Source organism: Ochlerotatus camptorhynchus, unplaced genomic scaffold (genome assembly GCF_037179485.1).
Source record: "Ochlerotatus camptorhynchus isolate MF236.1 unplaced genomic scaffold, CSIRO-AGI_Acam_v1.1 ptg000035l, whole genome shotgun sequence".
Taxonomy (NCBI): domain Eukaryota; kingdom Metazoa; phylum Arthropoda; class Insecta; order Diptera; family Culicidae; genus Ochlerotatus; species Ochlerotatus camptorhynchus.
Window position 1 is genome coordinate 1,079,899 of NW_027040526.1, and position 27,781 is coordinate 1,107,679.

Sequence of the window (27,781 nt, forward strand, 5' to 3'; positions counted from 1 at the left end):
AATGTTTTAAATAAAATATGGTTGTATACCACAAATTGCTGCCACAAACCTCACGAACTTGCAAACCCACAATGCTAGACTACTCTCTAAAACTATTACTCATCATTTTACAGCCCAATAAAACCCTCTAACAGGACCGCACAACTTTTTATCTTCTTCAATAACGTCACATCCAACGCCACTCCCACCACAATATGCAGAACTTCCCTTAGTTGGCTCACTGGTTGGTTTTATAGTGTCAACTTTTTTTTTACGATGTCATCAACACTCAACCATGGGAAACAATGACTCGCCGCCATCAGTTGGAATCCGGCGACTAGCCAGCCACTGCCAACGCAGGACACATAGTAAGTATTGTAATGGACGTGAACTTTCTGCCACCCTAAAAGAACGTGGCGAAACATCCTTGGTTTTCCAATGGTTCAGCAGTGCGCCATCAACAAGCTTTCAACATGAATGACGAAACAAACGCACCGCACACCACAGGCTAACGAAGCAGCCAGTCCTGTTCAGTTTCGTCGGAGTTCGTAGTGAGTGGCCTGAACTTTCCCACACAAAGCAGTCGTGTTGCGTTACGTGTCTCTTTATTTCATTCACAAGTTTTTTCGCCTCAACAACCACCCACTGCGCACCACCTTCCCCATCTGGCATGACTGCCCAAAACACCCATCGGCACCAACATGTGAATAAGTGAGTGCCTCTCCGCCTGACTGTGTTGTGGTGCGGAGCTTTTATTTATTCATCCCACACTGGGCACTCGGCATGGAATCGACTCGGGTAGCAGAAAGTTCCAAACACCACTTGAACAAGACGTTACGTTACGATCAGGGAGAGATGGACTGACCGTGCACTACTGGTAGCAGCCATTCAGACGTTTTATGTATAATTAATTGCAAAATCGATAAAGTAGTGAGCTGTTTTTTTTCTTCGTTTCTCCACTAGCTACCCAATGCAGACCAAAACATGAATGTTTCTGGGTCGAAACAGTCGAAGAGAACGGGTAGATGAAGGGTTTTCGGATTACTGTGAATCGATCCTGGTCGTACTCGAAGATTCTACTAGTGGCTTTACGTGGCGGTTGGTCAAGTCTCGAATCGAAGTGGTCATGGACGATAGAGAAGGTACGTATATCAATGATGCTAGTAGTAGCAAGCTTAAGGTTTAGACGGTGATCCATGAAAATTAAATTCATCTATTGAATTTGGAAGTGCTTCGCTGCCTCTGCAGTCAGAACTGAATGTTTGGATCTGCTTTTCTACCGGTTCGGTTCTATGTAGTGTGAGGTGTTGAAGATTAAATTTATTACATTTGCTATTTTTTGAGTGCAGATATTCACAGCAAATAATTCTGATTTTTTTTTGTGATGCAAACATTCATTCACGTAAACTTGTATTACTTTTATCGCAAAGGACCAACTTATAAACAATGTTTTTTACAAAGCTGGGGGAACTTTACACTGTTTATAATGTAAAGTTATATGATTTGTGACGGTTTCATGAAATTGCATGCCTTGAATGGGATGAACGTTTCTTGATTTGTTGGGCATTGTCGGTTTAAAGTTTAAAGAATCATGTTTTTCAAACCATCATCAGTTATCTCTGTGCTCGTGACAGCATTCCTTCACGCACCGAATAAGTTTGTTCCGTAAAAATGGGTTTCGTAGATCAAAACATATTTTACGTCATTTGTTTGGAAAGTTTCTATTCTCTGTCATCTGACACAATACTAATATTTCGTATAATACACAAACTGAGTTTCATGCAGACCAGCAAACTACTGGCTCTTCTTGTCTTCAAACGTGCTCATTCACATTTTTTGAGCTCTTGTTGCTGATGGCGGTGATGTAATGAGTTTTGCGTGTTGGAAAAGTTTCCGTTGCTGCTATTGTCTTCCAAGGTGTCCACCCATTTTTTTTTTGCTACTGCGTGTGCTGCTGATAAGACGGCTAACGGCTATGAGATAGTTGGTTGTACTGTCATCCGAAAAGGTGGAACCGCCGGGTTGATGTTGGAGATGGCGTTACAAGGGACGGATTGTATATCTAGAGCTAATGGAGGGGAATTTTCCTTCATGGAAAGGAATGTATGTTTACTACCTTCTAGGTGAATTAATTCCTTAGGACCTGTTGGTATTAGTTTGATTGTGGCCTCGTCGATAATGCAGAGGGATAAAATTATTAATTTAATTCATTTGTGAAATTAAAATGTAGAAGCACGTTCGTGCGATATGCCATGCAGCGATTGTTGGGACAGGTTCGTGATTTCCGTTATAATTTCAACCGGTGAGGAATGCAATGTGCACTGCACTGAGAGGGGGTGTGCATCGGTTAACACTCCAGATGATTTTTTGCACAGAACTTGGTATGGTTTTCGCCTAACCACGCCTTGTTCTATTTAAAGGAAACACTTTACAATTGGAATTTGGATTTATTCACTATCAACTAGAGTTGGGATTCAATTATGATCTGGATTTTTCGATAATTCAATTTAGAATGATTTATTACTGATAATTCAGTTAACTGAAAACCTAATTTGCTACTAACGTAATTTATTTTCATCCTACATATTTCCAGTACTATTACGTTTGTATAGCACTCATTTTTAGTACCAGAATGGTGGGTTGAGTGCGAATCTATCAAATAAATTTGTGAAGTGGTTGAAAACAAACAGCAATAAACAGAATTTGATTTTTGTTAAACAAAGTTTGCGATACCCTTTGTATTTTCTATTTTGAATATACGAATGATTCGTACTTTTTCCTTTAAACGCAAAACAATCGAAAATTATTTTAAGAATCATACGTTCCCAATACTAAATAAAATCAGTAGCAAGCATGGCTTTTTTTTTACAAAACTAGCTTCATGACCTAAAATGAGCGAGATAATAAAATCTTAAAAAAAGCTTCACATAAGGTACGAATCTATTTTGTTGCAGGATTTGAAAAACAAACGAGTCAGGCTATTATTAAATTTGGGTTAGCGACTGGAAGTCAATTTTTATTTGTTATATGCGACAGTTAGAAGATACTGAGAGGTTAGCACATATCATCGGCAAGAGACGTGCGTGTGAGAAAATTTGCGAAAAAATCTAAGGGCACCGGTGGGATTCGAACCCACAATTCCCATTCAGTACACGGGTGCATTGCCAATTATACAACGGTGGACCTATGGTCTACGGATGTATTTGGCTAATGACATATGAGTTTCGAATCCGTTTCCCTCCCTTAGTCTTTTTTGCGCAAGCGTTCTCAATACACAACAATCGTCTATTACCGACGATATGTGCTTGTGCTCGAATCCCACCGGTGCCCTTAGATTTTTTCGCAAATTTTCTCACACGCACGTCTCTTGCCGATGATATGTGCTAACCTCTCAGTATCTTCTAACTGTCGCATATAACAAATAAAAATTGACTTCCAGTCGCTAACCCAAATCGAAAATTAATTTGATGATAAATCATCACTATGGCCCGGTGGTCGGAGGTGAGGCCAGCAGCTCATTGCTCTATTCATACTGCATTGGACATCCCGTATCCAACATGTGTGATGTAGAACAGAGACGAGTTGTGTTTGTTCACATCGACCGATACTGAGTGGTTGCGGTACAAGCACATATCGTCGGTAATAGACGATTGTTGTGTATTGAGAACGCTTGCGCAAAAAAGACTAAGGGAGGGAAACGGATTCGAAACTCATATGTCATTAGCCAAATACATCTGTAGACCATAGGTCCACCGTTGTATAATTGGCAATGCACCCGTGTACTGAATGGGAATTGTGGGTTCGAATCCCACCGGTGCCCTTAGATTTTTTCGCAAATTTTCTCACACGCACGTCTCTTGCCGATGATATGTGCTAACCTCTCAGTATCTTCTAACTGTCGCTATTATTAAAGGCAAGAGGATTTGTATTGATTCTGTTTTTATTCCTCCTAGAGCCATTGTTTATCGAAAACAATTTTCAGTTATATGTTTGGTACTTCCTGCTCTTTGGTTGATCATGGGATAATTTAATTCCCACGGTACTAGGGTGAGGCTTATTCTTTATAATCATTCGGGGACATGTTTTCCCATGTGGAAAATGATTATTTGGACTAATTAAGTAACATGTTTTTTTTTTTTTGTAGCTTTTTTCGTTGAAATTTAAAGGTGGTGCAAGGGCTCTAAGTCCAAAATGTCGAACAATGAACTTTTCAAATAAAACATATGCTTTTCTAAGTAAGCATGTGGAATTTTATCTATTTTACGTTATCTTCACTAGTTCTCGAGATTTATGGAAAAATGAGGTTCCGCACATGAACTTATGCTTACATATTGATATATCACAATCAGCATCCTTGCAAAGCCACACAGTAAATATTTCGCGCTATCTGTAACCGCTTCAATAAAGCAATCTTAACAATGGAGAAGTTAAACGTATGGCTGGTCCAGCCTCCTTAAATGGTAGCAGATTAGCCCTCACAATTTTCTCTAAATTCATAACCATTGGATTGCACGTGGAATGCAATCCAGGATCCCCACGGTAGTGACTATTTGCCTATCAAAATTTCGATTGCCAGTGGTACGACCTTACCCTTCATATTGATTGGACAACGTTCAATACCGCGATAGATGAAGCTTCCTCTCCAATCTGATCTTGTACTGTGCTCTGTTCGTATGAAACCTCCCTCCCCTTTGTGGGATCAGCAATGCACTGATGTTTACCATACAAAGTCCGCCGCGTACAAACTTTTTCGGAAACGTAGAACACCTGCGCACTTCGTAGCATACACGGATCTGGAACAAGATCTCAAGATTCTCATCAAAGCCTAGAAACGCGTATGCTGGTGACAGTTCGCGGACGGGTTATTGCGTGAGACGTCGATGCATGCTCTTGGAAACGCGGTACGAAGAATGCATAGCCTAAAGTTGCCGGCACGGATTATTCCTCGTGAAAAGACTGAAAAGTTCGAAAGGACGTTTGATTGAGCTGAATTTCGCGTCTATTATCACTCAATTTTATGTCAAAATTAAGGCTCGTATATGTCAGTCTCAGAGCACATAAATTTACATCAATTTTTCTAAGTGTGTAGGTATCGAATTCTCCTGGGAGAAAGCTGAGTTGGTCGTTTTTTTTTCTTCTAGGAAGCATAGTCTAGCACAACCTGCTTCAATTTTTGGGTAATTCAATCACTCATTCTATGTCCTTCAAATATCTTGGGGTCTGGTTCGATTCCAAATGCACCTGGAGATCCCACATTGAGTATCGGAGACGGAAATGCCAACAAAGGATCAATTTTCTCCGAACAATTACCGGAACGAGGTGAGGAGCTCATCCGCAAAATCTTCTAACGTTGTACCGGACAAAGATTATATCAGTTTTAGAGTACGGTAGTTTCTGTTTCCAGTCGGCGGCAACAACGCACATCGTCAAACTGGAACGTATCCAGTGTCGCTGTTCCATATATTGCGTTAGGATGCGGTGTAACTTTATGGACCCCTTGATAATCGAAATCTTTGCAAAGGTTCTTGAGCTTGATCCTCAAACTCGTTTCATGACTATGTATTACGTGTATATAACACAGGATGTCAGCCCTTCATAGTAAAATCCTCATCGTATGCTTCCCCTTCTTCGGAAATTTAGTAAATGTTGATGCATCTATGACGCAAGAGATTCGCGAAATCCCAGAGCATCATCTTTTGATGATTGCTCCGTCATTATACACTGCAAAGTTTGGCCAAATTGATTCCACAAAATCGTTCTTCACAGATGGATCACTAATAGAGACGTCCGATGGTTTTGGTGTTTATAACGAACTTCATAGCGCATCTCGAAAGCTTCAAGCTTCTTGTTCCGTATATGTTACTGGTGGCAACACCTACATTGTACGCTAGAAACTATTGCCTCACTTCCACCCGATCACTATTTCATTGTTACGGATAATCTTAGTTCTGTCGAGGTTATTCCCTGCATGAGGCCGGTAAAGCACTCCTCATGAAAATACAAGGGCTTCTAAGTGCTTTATCTTTAAGATCTTTTGTCATCATCTTTGCATGGGTCCCAACTGATTGCTCGATTCCAGGCAATGAGAAGGTGGACTCACTTACAGAGATGGGCGCTATGGAGGGCGATATTTACGATCGACAAATCGCTTCAATAAATTTTTCTTCATTTATCGTCAACAGTCGCTCGCCAGCCGGCTTTATTCGATCATCATCAAGGTGTCGAAGTATCCTTGGTTCAAAGGGTTGGAGGTGGATCGAGACTTCATACGCGTGATGTCTTACCTCATGTCCAATCACTGCACGTTAAACGCTCACTTGTTCTACGTTGGGCTGAGTGACAATAATCTCTGTGAATGTGGACAAGGTTACCAGGACGCACATCACATTATTTGGTCTTGTGCTGAGCATCATGGAGTCAGATCTAAGCTATACGATTCCCTTCGGGCTCGTGGTAGATAACGTAATGTTCCCAACCGGGATATTTTGGCAGGACAAATTTCCTTCTCCCTCTCCCCATCCATACAATTGAAAATCTCCACTAACCTCGGGACGGTCGCGAGTATTTGGTTCAATTCTTGTTACTCTAGATTTAATATTAAGTATGTATATGCAAATGATAACGTGGCTCAGTTATGTTTATTATTTAAGTTAAGTACCGGCTCATACAAATAACGCAGACAAACAGACATAACACATTGAATATTTTTCATTGTAAAACATCGTCGCTAAGACACAGGCCTATGGCAAGGACCACTTTTTCGTGTAGACTCAGCAAGCTCAGCTGTCAAACTAATGTCAACGTCGTATGTTGTTGGTTGTAAACCTTGTAAAAGTTTTGTTTTGTTTTGGTTGTGCTTTTTAAGAAAAAAAAAATCACGCTGTTAACTTCGCTTTCTCCGTTTCGTAATCGTTTTTGGGTAAAAATTTACGGTTTTCCGCGGTCTGTGAGTGAAAAATGAAGCGTGCTGTACCGTCTAGCAGAAACGATTTTCATTCCATTTTGTAACCTATACCTCGAAACATCGTTTCCCGATAAAACATAACAGGCGCTTACAGTGGATCAGATCTATAGTTATAGCGGAAAATGATATGTTGCAACAAGGTATCAACTTCGAAACTGCCAGGATATGCTCTGATCACTTCACACCGGAATCATTTAAGGAATTAGGAACCAAGAGAACGCTCCTTAATACAGCAGTTCCTACGTTATTTGGAAGTGATGTTGCAAAGATCGGGTATGTATTTGAAAAATTAGTGTATCTTATTACTGGATGAAGAGTGCTAATGAACGTTTTAATTTAATTCCAGTAATTCGACTGCTTTGGCCGCTTCGATCGCTTCGACTATGATGAAATGCATCTTAAAAGTATTCAGAATCCAGCTGTGCCGTCTTTGCAATCTAGATCTACATGAACTGGAACATAGGAGACATCACCACGAATACCACAGGGGATCAGTTGGTAGCTGCTGTTCCAAATATAAAATCGCAGTTTGCACGAAAACAGCACATAATCAAACTATTAAGAGCTCAGATCAGAAGGCTGAATGATAAGATGACATGGAACAATTGATGTCGACTCTCCAAAAAAAGCAGCTTGTTGATGATTTTGAAAATTATCCACTGCAGGTGAATTTCAACTTTAACATTAGTTTTAATCTCGGTGTTAATATGTATTTTCTTGTGTAATTCGATCTATTTCGAAATAATAAATTGACAAAAAAAAGATGCATAAGCCAATAAATTTTTATATATTTTTTTTTAAATTTTTTTCACACTTAACTATAACCTAGGAGTATTCAAACAATAATGACATATTTGTGGAAATGAAATCCAGGAAAAAATTAGACCCTTACAACGAATCACTAAGAAAAATTGCTATTACTCTTCACTTTTACTCACCAAGAGCTTACAACTACGTTTGTAAGTAGTTAAAGATGCTAATTTCAAATAACAGACTAGAGTGGTAATTTTTATACGTTAGATGAGGAGATGAAAGTATAGAATTGATAGTTCCGTCAGAGTACGGCAGTGTAAAAATTGCTTATAGAGAGAAGAAAGCGAGCAAGGACAACTTTTAGGAAGGTACAAATCGGTTGCCCCCTCGAAATCGTCAAGTCGACGATGACAGGAGCACATACCGTGGTAGAGGTAACAATAGCTGCAATTTCCAAACCTTCGACTTAATGCCTTCCTTCAGATAACAACTGGAGTACGGTAAAAAATCGGTAGAACACATCTCACCGCTCCTCTCCAACGGGAGAGTTTGGTAAAGAGAGATGATCAAAAAACCGATTTGTACCTTCCTAAAAGTTGTCCTTGCTCGCTTTCTACTCTCTATAAGTAATTTTCACACTACCGTACTCTGACGGAACTATCAATTCTATACTTTCATTTCCTCATCTATCGTGTAAAAATTACCACTTTAGTCTGTTATTTGAAATTAGCATCTTCATCTATGTAAATCGTTGACTTCACGCAGAAGTAAATACTAAACATATAGTCAAAGTACGTTCGTAAGGATTTTCGAAATGCTTATACTTACTCTCGTACAATTTCCCGATGGTACATCAACGTCAACGGTGAGCCAGGTGTAAGTGACTAGGCTCTTGATGCTCTACGGGTGAAGGCACAGGAGATGTTAGAACAGGGCAAGGAACTACATGGATGCCTACTAATTGATGAAATGACAATTTGTCAGCAAGTGACAAGGAACAACCCAAGTAACAATTTTGGTTTTATGAGGGTTCTGTAGACCATGATTTAGACTTGTAGAATGCTATAAAACTGCGATAAAACCTGCAATGTTCCTTGGGAAGCATAGTCAACGATTTGATGGTACTGTGAACTATGGTGGTATAACATCACAGGGAGAAAATTTAACCCCCGCAAAAGAGGCGCTGTTCGTCATGATGTCTGGCGTTGAAGAAGCATGGAAAGTGTCGATTGAATATTATTTAATCAATGGACTAAAAGCCGAAGAAAAGAACCTTGTAAATACCATCCTCTGCAACCTGCACGAAGTTGTAGCATTCACTTTTGATGGCACAAAGTCTAACATTGCAACAGCAAACGCACTTGGCTGTGACCTACGTGCCGATTGGCTGAATTTGAAAACCAAATTTTCGCATCCATGTGGCGAGTATGATGTGTGCGTACTTTTGGACGTTGTACACATGATTAAACTGGTGCATAACACTTTGCATTCTCAGCAGACACTGCTTTCAAGAACCGGAACTGTTAAATGGGAGTATATAGAGAAGCTGAATGAATATCAAAATGATCGGGGAATAAAAATAGCAGCGAATTTAAGTGACAAACATGTCCTTTTCGAAAACAGCAAAATGATAGTCATTCTGGCTGTTCAAACCATCAGTGGCAGCGTAGCAGCCTTGAATTTTTTTAATTTCCTATGAAGCTGATTTCACGGATTCCGTTCATACTGCTGAGTTCTTGCAACTGTTCAATAATATATTCAATATTTTGAATAGTATGAGGAGCGATGCTCAGAATTTCAAAAAACCACTTGGTGAGGATAATATCCATGATATTCGGGAAGCATTTGCTTTCGCGGAAGGTTACATCAGAAGTATAAAGCTACTAGATGGCACATTGATTTTGAAATCTATGTATAAGACTGGTTGCCTTGGCTGCCTTGTGGCCATGGAAACAATTCGTTATTTTTACACAGAATACTGTGATATGAATAATATCATGTCAGTTATAAACACGTACCGTTTAAGCCAAGACCACTTGGAGATGTTCTTCGGAGCAATAAGATCGAAAAGCGGTTCAAATAATAATCCAAATGCTGGCCAGTTTCAAGCTACAAAAGGATGCTGAGCCAAATCGAAATTAGCGGTTCATCGTATGGTAATTGTACTGAGTTCAATACTACGCCACTTCTACAATGCTGTGATATCATACCTGATACGCCTGATATGGATTCAAATCAACCCCTTCAAGAAACGGCTAGCCTGGAAATGGAGAATAAATGGGAACTACCTATTCCGCAACGATGATATCATTCATTTTGCTATAAAAACAAACATTGAGCAACTTGGCAAGCAAATTGCTCTTAAAATCATCTGCGAGCAATGCATTGAAGTGATTTGCAAGGCAGCTGAATTTGAGTTTAGGGTAAGTATATGAGCTAAGATTATCATCATAAGTATTCGTGGGTAAAAAATCATAATTTTACTTTTCAGAACCTTGTTGGAACCGATAAGAACGTGAATGTGAGCTTGCATTTCGATAACATGGTCATAAATTCTGTTGCACGGAGCGCTGCAAATTTGGATTTCCTTTTGCCTTGTGACGACGATCATCAGCTCCACATACTTCAACTGGTATCGGAAAAATATCTTCACACCAGAACTGAAGTTTACTCAAAGCAGATCATTCCGGTCAAGCTTTCTAATCGCCAGAAGCTTACTAAAATAATTATTTTTAAAGGACACTGAATAACGGATATAAACCAGCAATAAACCTGTATTCATGTATGAATATAAAGTAAAAAGCACAATGAAAAGGATAAAACACCTTCAGATTTTGCATCAACCTGCATCAATGTTTGGTCATCAACGAGGTCATCAATCAATATTATCTCCTTGCCTTGAAATCGGAACAGCAGCTGCAATTGTACCACCTGTTTTACTTTAGGCAAATCATCCTACGTATTGGCCCTGTCTCCTATGACTGCGAGATGAATTCACTAGACTATACGTTCCAGCAATTGGGATTCTTTTGCAACTGAAACTCTTGTGAAGAATCATTTCAAAATACTTACTAGTCTTTTAAAGTTTTAGTTCCAAACACATAATGTAGGTACCGTTGTGTTTAGCAGCGTCTTAATGTTCCTATTCATCAGCAAGAATCTGATGTGATCAGGGTAGATGACTCCGTACATCCCGTATATCCAGACGATCAGTGTCAGAGAAAACAAGTCTTGAAACGATAAAATCGTTTCGCCGAGACATTCTCTGCCGCTGACACATAATGTAAAAAAAAAACAAAAACGAGTGATTTCGTTGTACAGACCTCCCAGTATTATGGGGCAGCTAGTCACTATTATGGATCAGTCACTTCTGCGTTTTAATTTTAAGGAAGTGGCCTTAATAGAGGGTGACCAATAATACTGCGGTGAATGTATAGTGTAAAAGTAATGAGCAGTGTTTTTCAGACTGCGAAGCACCCAAAGCGTCTGGACCAGTCAAAATGTGCATCTGGAATGCTCTGAAAAATCCAAAATATGCTTCACAACTAGGCTCAGTCGTGTGTGACTCTTTGTAGAGCTGAAAATCAGTAATGTTTGAATTTGTATTTTGCGAATAAAGCCCTGACATACATACAGCCCTGACTTACATCCTTTGAACCACGCTCTCGAAGAAATATTTGGAATAATGGAATGTAACCACCGCCCAAGAGAATTAGTTACCCAAGTAACCAACAAGCCCGTTAATCGCCCCCTTTGGTATATAAGGCTGCTATACGACTGATATAAAGCTCGGAAACCCTATATTTACCTTATATCGCAAAAAGGGCGATTATCGGGTAGTAAACGGGCTTGGTGGTTACTTGGGTATCCAATGGTTTTTTTTTTTCTAACTAAGAGGAGAACTATGACGTACTAATGGGAAAAAAATCATCATGTAATTCTTCTATCATAAATATCGCTGCTAGAGAGTTCGCCTTGTTATTGCCTAGAATCGAGCAATTTGAGGGGATCCAAAGGTAATTCTAAATGATCTTTCGACCAACGCATACATATGCTCCCTTGTTTTTATACGGAAGTAAAATGAGTGCCTCTCTGGTTCGCCTCAATCGAACTGAGACTATCCGAGAAGATGAAGTAATGGTCTATGACCATTAGACTGATGCAAAATTTGACTTTTTCGCTCCACAGTGCTTAAATGGTTTCAAATCGGGTCCTGATTAGCCTCCCAAAGTGACAACTCATTTGGTTAGAAACAGACTTCGCACAAGCCATTTGAAGTTTACATGTAAATTACTATGGGAAATCTCAACTTTTTGTTCATTGCCTTCTAGTCTTTTTCCATATTAAGCTGCGAAACAGTTCGATAGCTATTCTTATAGAAAATTTTCTCAGCTACAACTTTGCTGAAGATTGTTTCAATGTAAAACGAGACAGGAAAAAGTTATTAATTATTTAAGAGATTGGTAAACTTATAACATGATCAAGCAGCTGCTCTGTAGGCAACACTGTATTTTGCAGTGTGACATAGTAGCCATGATTTTTGTGTCCTATTCAACGCCCCAGAAACACCAATGTTGCCTGCTGAGCAGTTGATTGAGCATGATCATAAGACATCAGCGCATTGAACCATTGATAACCATGTCGGAAATCATCCCCAATGCGAAGTTGATTGCTGCCAGCTCAGCAACATAAACGGAACAAGGTTCCTGAAGTTTCCGGAAGGCGGTTGAGTATTCATTGAAGACACCGAATCAATGCGTGATCCGATCTCCTTAGATAGTCTGTTTCATGGAGAGATCATAGTCAATGGAGGTACTGTAATTAGTAAAGCGTGCATGGAAAGGGGGGGGGGGGGGGGGGTTAAAGCACGGAAGTGTTCAAATCGTGCGTTTGTTAGACCTTATGTGTCTCAAAAAAGTTTCATTTAAATCATGCAACCACACTAAAATTATTGTTGAACACAACTTTCATAACCTATTATGAATCGTGATTTCAGTTACAATCAACCATGCGATCACCATCATAATCACAAAAAAAGAACAGCTTCATAATCCAAACTTGCCCAACCCGCAAAATTTTCACCGTTTTGATAACTTGATTTGAATTTAAATGCGACCGTGCGGTTTTTCAGTCTCCCCAAAATCCCAACCGGAAAAGCCATCGAGAGCTTTTTTGGTTAACTATTTAACACACCTACAGTGGACCCCCTGTGGATGGCTCAAACTTTCCCGTCTATTTTGTGGCTTTTGCATTGCTGCGGTTTCAAGCGCGATACCTCCCTGGACGAGACCAACCAACACCCGTCACGTCAGCCCGTCGTTAGCAAAGCTCTAGGAAAAAAAATAAAACTTTTCGCCCCCCTCCCCTCTTCCTGGCATGGCTGGTGGCATGTGGTGCGTAGGTTTCGCAGCCTGACAGCCAAGTCATACTAGAATAATAAAAAAGATACTTCTTTCACGTCGCCGCCGTCGTCGTCATCCTCCCGTGAGACCAGCATGAGGAAAACATAATTTACGAAGGATTATGAATCGCCATGCTGGAGGCTAGCGTGAGTCTCCAAAGGGGAGATTGACCGTCCCCGACCGGGGAGTTCGGGGTCCGGTGACTACGAGGACGACGACGCGACAACGATTGTCACTTTATTTTCGGGCACAACATTTTGGCACCAAGACGCCGTTGCTCGGGGTTTTCCGTCGAGTTGGGTATAGACATGTGGTCATCTTGTGTTTCGGAATGACTTGACTTTTTTCACTACCCTGGGCTTTGTTAGAATGTCAGACATGGAGATAAATCGTTTAATGCTGTTTTTGGCTGCTGATGTTTTTTTTTTTGGGGTTGGCAGAAATGTTGTATTATTGGCATGGAAATTTCCAAAAACGCCTACCTTCTTCACAGCGCAGTCCAATCTTGCCAAAAGGGCAGAGGCATCGCTGCTGTTGTCCGCTTTCACCGCTGCTGCAGATTCCTTCGTAACCACAATCCAGCGTACATGGTTCCCTGTTGAGGGGTAGCAATTTCAAAGAATTAGGACCGTCAAAAAAGCAATTCTGACACATTTCAAAGTAGAGTGGATTGCTGATTGAGTTGAATCAGCAAATATCGTACCTCGTCACAGCGGGTGTCGATTCTGGAGACGAACTTGACGTTCCCGTCACTTCCTCACTCACAGCAGGTGGCGAAACCGTAGCTACTGCCTCCGCTCTGCCATCGAACCCATCTTCGAATGCCGTGAGCGCGAGAGCTTTTATTTCGTCTGGATGGCTTTCGTCGGTATCCTGCATATGTAATGAACTGCCGCCGTTGATTTCCATATGAACTGACCTGGAGCTACTGCTACTAACGCTAGCACTATTTTTACTTCTAGCGCTACTGCCCGTCGGTCCGCCGATTGGTCTCTTGTGGTCACCATTATAGCTACTATTAACGGAATTGGTTTGCCCGCGGCCACTACCGGACGCGTTTGCCGCTGCCAATTTCGAGCTGTTCGTTTTCCAATTATGATTAGCTTTCCTCAGTGACAGAGTGCCGTCGAGGGCATTCAGATTTATCGGCTTCATGCTGCCTTCGCCGTCCCCGTCGTCGTCATCGTCAAAGGTTTTCATCGATATGTGCAAATCGGACATATCCAACTTGGCGCTGAACGAGGCACCCCGCTGGTACAGAACGTCCTCTTCCACGGCAGACGCATTATCGTCGCTTGACGTGGAATTGATTTCTGGAAAATGGATGGAGAGAGAATGTGAGCATTAGTCAAAGTGTTTTGCAGAATGTTAGTGTGAAGAATTAGTTGTTTAAATATATTTGCAAGTAATAGGAAATTCATGGATGCATTTTATATTGATTCACTATACATTTCAAATTATCTTGTAATATGAAGCTTCATAGCATTTTTTACATTTTCCACGTGTGTTATTTTGCAATTAAAACTTAATCCCATTATTTGCTGCTTGAATATATAGTTTTACATTTCTCAAAATCACCAAGGGGCATATGCAATATTGCTTCGGTCTATAACATCTTTGGGTTTAAACTGTTCTTGACTCCTCTGGGTATAGAAGCAAGCACAGAACTTCTCAATATAGAAGTTCAGGCGTTATTGATTAGCATAGAGACTTACTTACTTATCCTGGTCCGATATCCCTCAGGTTTCACCTGCATCACAATGCACAGTGGTCCAGAATGCAGATTTAGGTGGAATGATATGTTTTGAGCCTGAAATTGAAACTTTAGACTAAAAGTCTCTTCCACAAAGTTGTTCCTTATAGTTAGGCCCTCATTTTCTAGGGTGGTTCCTATTATCATTAAAATTTAAAACCTAACTTTTTTTGTTTGAATGAATTAGGGTATACATTTTCCGGCAAAGTTATAGCTGAGCTAATTTCAAGCAACTTTGTTGAAAATAACTTTTTTGTATCTCTTAAATTGGCCGATGTAGAGGTATTTTCTTGAATTGAACTAGGGTGGCTCTTAAAAAAATAGTTTTTTCGCTCTAGTTTTTTTGTTTCGAATTTCTCAGCAAAGGTGTCTTGAGATAACTTTTAGATCTTAAGAAGGCGCAAATTTTTGTTACACCAAGCTTGTCAATATCTTTTCCCGATCAAGAGTTATTGACGTTTTTATACTAAAAATATACAAATGTTAATATCTCTGGTTAGGGCAAACAAAAAAAAAGTTTTTTTACGGCATTTGAAAGGGCGTATGTTATTCTCAATAATATGAAAAAAAAACTAGAGGTATGTTATTTTTTAAACTCGTATAAAATCAATTTGATATTTTTAATCTTTTTTACTTTATTTGGGTATATCTTTTTTATTAGAAGAGATACATGTGAGCTATAAAACTTTCGTCTTAAAGAGTTTTAAAGGTCTCTAGTAGATGACTTTCATGATAAATTTCAAATAAAAAAGTTATTGGCAAAAGATGGATTTCATAGGACCACTCGAATGACAAATTTATATAAAATGTGCTAGTACATTTGTTTCAATATTTGGACATTTAGTGTCTTCGAAAAAGTTTTTGTTCTTAAAAATTCCCTTCTGTTGGTGTTTGCAAACGTCAGGGTGGTCCTCAAATTGGGAATTTTTAAAACTAACTTTTTTGTTTTACAAAATAAAAACATGTGCTGTTTAAAAAAGTTGTAGCTAAGTTAATCGCAAGCAACTTTGTCGAAGAAAATTTTTTCTATCTCTTAGCATTCTCATTTAAGAGTAATTTTTCGGAGTTGACTTAGGGTGTTCCTGAAAAAATAGTTTTTTAGCAATAACTTTTTTATTTGAAATTTCTCATGAAAGTTATATTCTAGAGAATTTTAAAACTCTTCAAGACGAATGTTGAATTTGTTGTATGTATCTCTTCTAATAAAAAAGATGTACCCAAATATAGTAAAATACATGAATAAATTCAAAATAATTTTATACGGGTTTAAAAAATAACATACCTCCAGTTTTTTCATATTATTGAGAATAACATACGCTCTTTCAAATGCCGTAAAAAAACTTTTTTTTTGTTTGCCCCAACCAGAGATATTAACATTTGAAAAATGCATATTTTTAGTATAAAAACGTCAATAACTCTTTATCGGCGAAAGATATTGACAAGCTTTGTGAAGCAAAAATTTGCGCCTTCTTAAGATCTAAAAGTTATCTCAAAACACCTTTGCTGAAAAATTCGAAATAAGAAAACTAGAGCAAAACAACTATTTTTTTAAGAGCCACCCTAACTCAATTAAAGAAAATAGCTCTAAATCGGCCAATTTAAGAGATACAAAAAAGTTGTTTTCAACAAAGTTGCTTGAAATTAGCTCAGCTATAACTTTGCGAAGAATGTATACCTTAGTTTATTAAAAAAAAAGTTAGATTTTTGATTTTAATGATAATAGGAACCACTCTAGAATTCATTGTCATAAAAATGAGGGCCTAACTATAAGGAACAACTTTGTAGAAGAGACTTTTATTCTAAAGTTTCAATTTCAGGCTCAAAACATATCATTCCACCTAAATCTGCATTCTGGACCACTGTGCAATGTTACGCCAATTCACTCGGTCCGTGGCTGCTTGTCTTCAATTTTTGACCGTCCCATATTACTAAAATCCTGCTCCACTTGGTCTAACCACCTTGCTCGCTGTGCTCCTCTTCGTCTTGTACCGGCCGGATTCGAGACAAACACCATTTTTACGGGATTGTTAAAACGTGTCCCGCCCAGCTTTCACAACTTTCTGGATACAGGGTTCGCCATAGAGTTGCGCCAGCTCGTGGTTCATCCTTCGCTTCCATACACCGTTCTCACATACCCCGCCAAAGATGGTCCTAAGCACTCGTCGTTCGAAAACACCCAGTGCTTGCAGATCCTCCTCGAGAATCGTCCACGTCTAGTGCCCGTAGAGAACTACCGGTCTTATCAGCGTCTTGTAAATGGTACATTTAGTACGAAGGTGAAGTTTACCCGACCTCAGAGTCTTGTGGAGTCCGTAGTAAGTACGACTTCCGGCAATAATACGCCGACGAATTTTGCTGCTGCAGTTGTTATCCGACGTCACCAATGATTCGAGGTACACAAATTCATCCACCACCTCGAACTCATCTCCGTCGATTGTCACGCTTCTGCCTATTCGAGCCCTATCCCGCTCGGTTCCTCCAGCCAACAGATACTTTGTCTTTCGTCGTATTCTGGTGTACTGCTCACCACGGCCTGAAACTTTCTCCGAAAATGTCCACGCCGTCAGCGAAGCAGATGAACTGGCTGGACTTATTGAAGATCATACCCCGCATGTTAAAGCCCGCACGTTTCATAACACTTTCTAGCGCAATGTTGAACAGGAGGCAGAAAAGATCATCGCCTTGTCGAAGTCCTTTGCAAGTTTCAAACGAGTCCGATAACGCACCCGATATCTTCACGCAGCACTGTGCACCATCCATCGTAGCTCTGATCAGTCTGGTCAGCTTCCAGGGAAAACCGTTCTCGTTCATATCTTCCATAGGTCTTCACGGTCAATAGTATCATAAGCGGCCTTGCAATCGTGGTGGTGCGTAGGGACTTGATCTTCACGACACTTTTGGACGATCTGCCGCAACGTGAAGATTTGGTTCGTTGTCGATCGCCCGTCCACAAAACCGGCTTGATAACTTCCCACAAATCTGCTTGCTAGCGGCGATAAACGGCGGAAGATGATCTTGGAAAGCACTTTGTAGGCCGCGTTAAGTTTGTCGACTTTTTTATATACTGGACATATTACTCCCTCTTTCCACTCCTTCGGTAGCTATTCTGTATCCCAGATCCTGACTGTCAGTCGGTGCAGACAAGTAGCCAACTTATCCGGGCCCATTTTGATAAGTTCCACTCCGATACCATCTTTCCCAGCTGCTTTGTTGTTCTTAAGCTGTCGGATAGCATCCTTAGCTTCACCTATCGTGGGAGCTGGCTTGTCCCCCTCATCCGCAGTACCGACGAAGCCATTCATCCTGCCGCCTTAGTCCTCCGCCTCTGCACCGTTCAGATGTTCATCGTAATGCTGTTTCCACCTTTCAATCACCTCACGTTCGTCCGTTAAGATACCCCCTTCCTTATCCCGACACATTTCGGCTCGCGGCACAAAGCCTTGGCGGGATGCGTTGAGTTTCTTGTAGAACTTGCGTGTTTCTTGAGAACGATACAGCTGCTCCATTTCCCCGCATTCCAGCTCTTCCAGGCGGCGCTTCTTATCCCGGAAAAGATGGGTTTGCTGTCTTTGCTTCTGTTTATATCGCTCCACATTATGATGGGTTCCTTGCTGCAGCATCGCCGCCCGCGGTGCGTTCTTCTCGTCCAAAACCGTCTGACACTCTTCGTCGAACCAATCGTTCCGTCGATTCCGCTCCACGAACCCAATGGCACCTTCAGCAGCACTGTTAATGGCTGCTTTCACGTTGGTCCAGCAGTCCTCAAGAGGGGCTTCGGTGAGCTCTCCCTCATCCGGCAACGCTGCGTCGAGTGCACATACTCAGTTGCGACTTAGGACAGCTTCAGTCGCTCCAGATTGTACCGTGACCATTTGAAGGTGTTCGAATCGATATTTGCGCCGCAATAGGTCCTGACGTCGATAATGTCCGAGAAGTGCCTTCCGTCGATCAAAACGTGGTGCTGCGGTTATCTCCAGGTGTACTCATATGGGAGGCTATGCTGGAAGTAGGTACTACGTATGGCCATGTTCTTAGAGGTGGCAAAATCGACGAGTCTAAGGCCGTTTGGCTTATGTCAAAGCGCTAACACGAACCCCTGGGGGGATGTCTACAAAGTGGTCATTGCCAAGACCCGTGGCGTGGCGGCACCCCCGGAGAGATCGCCGGCGATGCCAGCGCAAATCGTGCAGTCCTTGTTTCCACGTAGGGACGTTGACTCCTGGCCGCGGGGTATCCCAGCCGCGGAACAGGGAGAAGTGTCTAGAGTGACTAACAGTGAACTGACCGCCATTGCCAAGTCGCTGGAGGTGGACAAGGCCCCGGGCCCGGATGGGATCCCGGTTGTGGCTCTGAGGGCGGCCGTCGTGGAAAATCCAGACATGTTTAGGTCTGTATTTCAGACCTGTCTGGACGTACGCATCTTCCCAGATGCGTGGAAGCGGCAGAGGCTGGTGTTTCTCCCGAAGTCAGGAAAACCCCCTGGGGACCCGTCAGCATACAGGCCCTTTTTTTTGCTGGACACCACTGATAAACTGCTTGAGAGGGTCATCATCAACAGGCTGTTGGCCTACACCGAAGGTGTAGACGGCCTGTCAAGCAGCCAGTACGGGTTCCGAAAAGGCAGATCCACGGTGGAAGCCATCCGTGACGTCATCCAGACGGCAGAGATGATCCATCTGAAAAGAAGGGGTATTCGTTACTGCGCGGTGGTAACTCTAGACGTGAAGAATGCGTTCAACAGCGCGTGCTGGAGCAATAGCCCGCTCGCTACACCAACTCCGAATCCCCAGAGGGCTATACAAGATTCTGGAAAGCTACTTCCAGAATCGTGTGTTGACGAACGGCACAGAAGATGGCGAGAAATGCGTAAGAGTTACCGCAGGAGTGCAACAAGGCTCCATCCTGGACCCGGTGTTATGGAACTTCATGTACGATAGGGTGTTGAGGATAAGATTCCCAGTAGGCGTGAAAATCGTTGGTTTTGCCGGAGTTCGGAGCTGGAGCTCGCCCATCACAAGATGGAAGTGGTCGTAGTCAACAATCGGATGTCTGTACAGCATGTAACGTTGACAGTGGGCTAGAGCACAATTAGATCTGTGCGCTCTCTGAAACTCTTGGGGGTTATGCAAGAGAGCGTCTACGGCTATGGGGGCATTATCCCGCATGATGTCAAACAGCTCGGCGGTGAGTGCCAGTAAGGCTAATGTGCTTGAGGGTGGCCAGTGCATATCGCACCATCTCAAGGGAGGCCGTCTGTGTCATAGCAGGAATGATGCCAATCGGCCTCATCATCAAGGAGGATGTGGAGTGCTATGACATGAGGACCATTCGAGGGGTGCGCAACAACGCACGCGCGGTATCGATTGCGAGGTGGCAGTCGAAGTGGGAAAACTTCACAAAGGGGAGGTGGATCTACCGCTTAATACCTTCCCTATCAAGCTGGATCAACAGGCGCCATGGGGAAGTAAACATCCAGCTGACACAGTTTCTGTCAGGCCATGGTTGCTTTAGGAGTTACTTGCATAGGTTCGGACATGCAAGTTCTCCCACCTGCCCCGCGTGCGCTGGTGTCGAAGAGACGGTGGAACACGTTGTGTTCGCCTGTCCACGCTTCGAGCCAATCACGAGCGCCTGCTGCCCGACTAGAGCGTTAGAGTATGGCTAGAAGAGCGCTATAGCGCACAGGCCCCTCCCACGAAGTAATGCCTTCGGACAGTTCCGGGGAGGTCAAGGGCCAAGCGCACAGGTTGAAGTCTAGTGGGTCGGGAGTGCAATTCTCCCATCCCCACACCGTGAGTTACTTTCTCAGGTGTTTGTGAACAGATTCCCCCTGTATAAAAAAGGCCATTGGCGTTCGTTAGCTGGTGAGCGCTGAACTTAGCATAGAGCATTGCATAGTGAGCTCAAAGATATTAACTGTGGAAATGTTTACGAAATACATTAAGTTAAGAGTCAGTCTAAGCTCGTGCAGGAGCGTCAAAGCCAGGAAAAAGAAGAATGGACAAAATACATGCTCAATGCTTTACATTGAGTTGCCGATCAGATTGAAGCTTACTGTCTTCATTAATATATATTACAGCCGCTCATTACACCTAGATATGGATCATTCCATCTCAAGTGACCGAGTAAATTTGCAAAATTGCATCGACCCTCTCCGATTTAAGCTAAAATTAATGGAATAACTTATTATGCACCAATATTGAAAAATACAAAGTCTTAAGCCAATCGATTTACCCCCGCCGCTAGAGAACACCCCCTTTTTGCCGATTCCTAATAAACACCAGGCAAAGGCATTGGGTACCACTTTAGTAAGGATTTTAAACGTACAATCAAATGGTACAATCAGATTTTTTTTTTCTCCAGAGTTGCCAACTTTGTCAATTTTGCGTTTGCAAAATTCAAATGCAAATATCTCAAAATATTGAGCCTGGAGGCGAACCAGCCTCAGGCTGAAAGCCTCCTATATAAAGATAAATGAATCAATCAAAATGTTTAGATGACGCCAAAATGTTCAGCGGAAATCGACAAAAAATTACATTTTAATTTTAGAAGATATTGAGTTTTAAAGATAACATGTTTTAATTTTTGTTCGTGTGCTCCGAAATACTTCGATATAGAAAGTTGGTCTCTTCATGAAAGCCGTTTAAAACGACGAAATCTGTAGCTTTACCAAAAATTTGTACCTTTCAACTTTCAATCAAACCGAAGGTAAAAATGTGATTTGTTCTCCAGTGTTGCCAACTTTGCGTTTTTTTGCAGTTGAAAACATTAAATGAAATTGTGATTAATTCACCGTGAAGTATTTTGAAAATGCATGGAAAATCTAGCTTTAGCCAAGTGTACGTTAGAAATCGCCAAAATTTACATGAATTTTCTCAAATGGTGTAGATAAGAAATAGGAAAATATTCTTATCATAATAACAATCGAAATTTGAAAGCATTTAAGCTCTTTTCCGAATCACTAGGGGAAGTGGGTGTTATTTCGGCTTAAATCCTCCTAATTTGGGTCCATACATAAATTCAGCAAATGGCTAAATGTTCAATAGCGACCAAAACTATCTCATAGTACCGTCGTAATGACGCGTTCATCTAGATAAAATTGGTAAATAGCAGATGTTTAGCGATGGGCCCAATATTACATCCATATGCCAACATTAGAGCCATTTCCCTTATCAGATGAACGTTTTTTTAAATCCTTTGAAATTCAAAATCGGCTGGTAGAAACATTCCCCTAGAGACGGCTCGTTTCCAGCTAACAAAAGTTCATCAGCATTTTGATTGACTTTGAACGGTTGCTGGATTTTCGTTTTATGAAAATCGACAGCGAAAAATGATATGCCATATCCTTGTCACACATCTCCTACCTGTCATTCATTTCAGAACACTGCTATCGTCTATTGAAAATTAATTTCGATTCCAGGATGCGATGATGCTAGCGAAACCGTCCGCACCGATGAATCACCCCTGGTAGATCGTGTTTGCTTTTCGCAGAAAATATGACTGCACTCGATAGCATACAAAAAATAGATTCAGTATGCATGTGAACCGTCAACGCATCGCTGTTATGTGCCGTCATTCAACTCAATGAAATGTATAGAACTCCTTTATAATGGGCACTGTAAAACAGGGTAGCTTTGATAATACGGGTAACTCTTATAATAGAATATAATGAATAAATTTATTCTCTGCACTATTTCTGAATTGGAAACATTGGTTTCATATTGTAGCTTAGGTATAACCTTTGATATCGTTTACAGTTTGTATATATTAAGTATGCAAGTTTCAAATATCTGAAGAAAAACACTATTTTCTTGATTTTCGCCTGATTGAATACGCACTCAAACAATCACTTATTACATGTATTTCAATGTTATCTTCTTATTACTTAAGATGTTTCTGATTACATAGAGAAAATGGATATAATGTCGGCCTAAATACCCCTGATTTGGGCCCATACATAAATTCAGCAATCGTCTAAATTTTCAATAGCGTCAAAAAATATCCATAAGTACCATCCCAATGACGCGTTCATCTAGATAAAATTGATAAATTGCAGATTTTTTCAATGGGCCCAATATTAAATCCATAGGCCAACATTAGAGCCATTTCCCCTACTCATTCAAAGTTTCATATTTCTTGAGCTAAAGTGTTTGAGATACATGCATGTATTTTTACATTCATCGAGTATTATCAAAGTAACTCCAAAACGGAAAACTGATACTCGGTCACAAGACAGAAAAATAGTGCAAAAGCAATGATTTTCATTAAACAGTTACTAACAAATTAACTCTTTGATCCTCCGTACTTGTTTAAAAAAAATATATTTGAATATCATTGATCATTGTAAAAAATATTTGGAGTATACTTTAAAAAAAAACTATCAAAGTTACCCCGTTTTGCGGCGCTTATTTCATCCGACTGACGATATTCCGCGAGCTCCGCATGATTGAAACTTTAAGCTGATTCGATGGCAATCGAAACTGTATCCCGATAAGTATCTCATGGAATATAAAATGTGCTCGTCTCACGAAATATTTTCTTTGCTAGCTTGGCTCACGCAGTCACATCCGGTAGCGAACGGGGCAGCAAATCTAGATTGATTCCAGCCATGATTACCAACGAAAAGAAATGCCTATATGTTCACCAGACAGGGAGCGTAGAAGTATCGTTCTCGTTATCTAGTGCGTGTGGGCAAATCCGCGCCAGAGGAAACACCCCTGCGATCAAAATTGAGCATACCTCAATCAAATAGATTGTTGCGACAGCAAAAAAAAAACAGCTAAGCATGCATACCAGAGCTTCTTTGGTTATGGGATGTGCCTTTGAAAGTGTTTCTCGTGAAAATTCTTTCCCCCGTTTTCGATAACAAAGCTCTCGGCTCACATGCATACTGGTGGATCATGATATTCTACGTACTGGCGTATAACGATGATGAAGAAACATGAAGATCCATGGGTAGAAGGTATTTGCATCACTCAGGATTTTGCCCCGGGGATGGTGCCAAGAATCGCAACAACCCCGGTGCAAGCGTCGGGCGTCAGTGGCGTAGCAGGGGCCCCAAAGTCTGGAGTCTCATTTAGGAAAAATATTCCACTCAAACTAACTGGTGCCCTTGGCAAATACCCCATTCCACCTCGCGTCGAAAACACGTCCGGAATGAGTCTACTACTTCACATGGAAGATGTATGCTCGGTGGAAAATTCAACAGAGAAATGTCATCAACGGCATAAGTGGTTTCTCGTTTGAAACACAACTCATAAACAACCGGAAGAAATCTAATTTTTTTCGCATTTCATACCTCTCCGGATCGTCCCTCGCCCTCCCGTCGTCTCTATGGGAACCTCTTCGCTATGCGCCGAGGAGGGTAGATCGCACGAGATGATTGAAAGGATTCCCCGGCTCACGTGCCAGGAAGACTGAGGGTTGTTATTCTTGAGATTTTTCTCATTTCACTATGAATACTTTGCGAGTCTTCTATGGTTTCATCATCCCTACCCATCAAGGCGCATAAAAGATGGAAGCTCTCGATTGGAATTTGATGCCTTTATGTGAAAAAAATAACCTCTCGTGAATTCTTACTTCAAATTCCAGGCTTAATCATGTGGCTCTTTTAAGATACTTCATTATCTTCAATGAAGTACCGGTCCTCGTTTTAACCCCTCTGTTTGATGGATTCCAATTGCTATGATTATTAAAACATCTTGTTACTACCCAAGCAACACAGCTTGTCATTAAAAAGTGCAAAATGTCGCTGAATGATAAAAACAAATTGTCATCAATATATACTCAACTCCTCCAGCAGTTAGTTGCTTCGTTAGAGTCAAGATTCAATTAAAAAACAAATCTAAAAAACAAATCAAATCATCTCCAATTCTGGCACAATCATCGTCCAAATCCATCAGCAAATAAAGTAAACTTCGCAAGCCGTATTCATGTTTTCTGATACAGCCTATCCAACGAACTTGGAACTTGGTTGGATGTGAATGAAGCGAGGCATGAACAAACAAAAACCCATATACAACATAATCGTGCTGAGAAGCATAGCCAACGAGTTAGTGGGATTATTATTTCACTCATAGACAGAAAACAAAACACGTAGGCAACTACTAGCAAAAGAACAATGATGAGCTCTCGCCTCAATGTCATTGAGAACAGGTCCGGCAATGAGAGTGCGGCGTCTTTTTTTTCTCCCATTATTCTTATGTAATGATGAGTGCGGCGTCAAGCTCGTCGTTACATAAGAACAGCTGGAGAATGAAAGAGATGAAAAATTTGCTATTCCGAACCTGTTCTCGATGACGTTGTTCCTGCTAGGGACTACTAGTTGGATATGACGAGTGACAGCCAGAAAACGGAGCGAAAAAGTTGAGATTTTTGTTGTCAACATCAGAAACATTTGAAACGAGACGTGCTAGCTGAATCACATCACCAGATTATTGAAATGACTTTTTTATTGCAGAATTAGATATCGTTTCAATTCAAATGCCCATCCTAGGACCTTGATGAAACTCAGCCTTCAACCAGTGATTTTAATTTGAGTAATTTGTTGAAGTACTATTTTGAAAAGACAATTTGTGATTTTGTATAAACTTTCGGTTGAGCATGAGCATGAGCATGGATGGAAAATTTCTCGACTTTCCTGGGCATAGAGTATGATTGTAATGGCCACTCAATTATATTAATGCAATTAATTTGTTGCTGCTTTTTTGGATCTTAAACGCGCTTTTGAAACAATTTCTAGGCCCTTATTGTTAAGATCAATCAAGCGCTTTGGAATTACGAGTACTGCATATAAATGGTTTTAAAGCAATTTGTCTGACAGAACTCAACGGACTGTTTTTAATAATTATGTTTTCAGTCCCGTGGGGAATACCCTTGGAGTGCCCCAGGGAAGTGTATTAGGGCCCCTGTTATTTATTATGTATATTAATGACTTGCGACGTGTTTTACGATTTTGCGACATTAATCTTTTTGCAGATGATACTGTGTTATTCAAGGATTTAGATGATGCCGTTTTACACTTGAATGAAGATTTGCGTTCTCTGAGTAGATGGTTGAAGTGTAAGCAGTTAAAATTGAATACAAGTAAAACTAAATGTATGGCAATTTCGCGGAATCGAGTAAATGAGAACGTCTCTGTTGTAATTGATGATGAGACTATTGATCGCGTTCGGGAGATTAAATATCTTAGCTTGATTATTGATGACACACTTAAGTTCAACTCTCACATTGAAAATGTCATCAAGAAACTTGCCAAAAAGTATGGAATTCTATGTCGACTGAAAAACGATTATACTATTGCCAGTAAAATACAGCTATACAAATCAATCATCTCTCCTCATCTTGACTTTTGCCCTTCCATTTTATTTCTGGCCAATGCAACACAGATATCGAGATTACAGCGTTTGCAGAGTAAAATAATGGGTTTGATTTTGAGATGTAATAGATTCACTTCCTCAACTTTGATGTTAGACGCCTTACAATGGTTGTCGGTGAAGCAAAGAATTGTATGTTTGACTATGGTATTTATTTTTAAAGTAGTTAACGGTTTGCTGCCTCGATATTTGTGTGATCGAATTGAAAGAGGAAGTGACTTTCATAGATATAATACTAGAAACGTGGTTGAAATAAGAACACCACATTTCTTGACTTGTGCTTCACAAAATTCATTATATTATAAAGGAATAAATGTTTTCAATTCGATGCCTAGACATATCAAACGTTCAGCAACACTTACAAAATTTAAAAGACACTGCATTTCACTCGTTAAAACTGTCTTTTGAACAGTTATCCAGTGATTTTTGACGTAGGACTACGTCTTTCGGGAAGATGGGGGTACAATTTATGAAAAACGAAAAATGAAATTATGAAAGATTTTGAACGTTAATAACTTAGCTGCCCCTGGACCAATTTCAATTATTTTATCACCAATCGATCAGAAACATTTCTACGCATCGATAACAATGCTCTTGACTGTTGATTTTTAAATTGAAACTATTGAAAAAGTGGTATATGTCAAACATTATCCAAAAGCGTCGAAATAACTAACAAATCCACCATTTACGTACATGCATGTGCTGCTTCCCCAACACAGTCATCAGAGAATGGTTCCTAGATGAAACAAGTCGAAGTGACATTCGCCTCCGATCTTCGGGTGTGTACGAATAGGGAGGATACAATTGCGGAACATTTTGTTGCCAATTCAGAACCACACCCCCGCAACGACCACACAAAATGCTGTTTTTTCCTAGGATTTGTTTTCCGTGCTGAGCACCAATGCTACCCACACCTATGCTTGGCATACACAGTTTTGGTCACGAATTGCTCATTTGCTAATAACTTTGCACACAGTTGACGGAACATAGTTCTTTTTCAAGCAGTAGATAGAATAGAGTGTAAGCTTGTTATAGATATGTAAAATAAAGTAGATTTTAATTCTAGTAGTAAACTGTATTTGTTTTAGCGTTGTAAAAATGAGGTGAGAAATGCTCACTACACATCTCGGAATTTAAGTGTTGATTGGCTTTAATGTTTAATCTTCGCATATCTATAGTAAACTATGAGCCAAATCTATCAATTACTTTAAAGAAAAATAAATTTCAACATTTGAGTGAAAAGTTATTACCAAATGAGCAGTTGGGTGTGTTCAACTGTGCATGCCCACACCTGGACCCTACCTATCGACCCATCAACTCATGAACCGGGAACCCCGAAGGAAGGCGTGATCAGAGATGTTATGCCTCAGAACTTCCCGGCAGCGTCGACTGGGATTGAACCCATGCCTGCTGGGACGCTTGCCACTACACCACGGGCGCCGCTGCTCTCAGAGTTGTCATCTTGTAAAAAACATGGAAGCAGGGGATAGTCTATATAAATTCTATTCTCTTTTCTGAAATGTAGTTGGTGGCCCTGAAAAGGGCCGTTTTGTTG

The 27,781-nt window shown here is 40.7% G+C and overlaps 1 protein-coding gene across 2 annotated transcripts in view; it reads right to left on the bottom strand.

The window, feature by feature from the left end:
• The window catches only part of SP2353, a 741,117-nt gene that overhangs the window by 272,817 nt on the left and 440,519 nt on the right, over positions 1-27,781 (bottom strand). For both annotated transcript variants that reach the window (XM_065231894.1, XM_065231886.1), the window contains 2 exons: positions 13,802-14,411; positions 13,581-13,693 (listed from right to left, as the gene is read on the bottom strand). In XM_065231894.1, the coding sequence (XP_065087966.1) occupies positions 13,581-13,693; positions 13,802-14,411 (723 nt within the window). The remainder of the gene's footprint in view (positions 1-13,580; positions 13,694-13,801; positions 14,412-27,781) is intronic.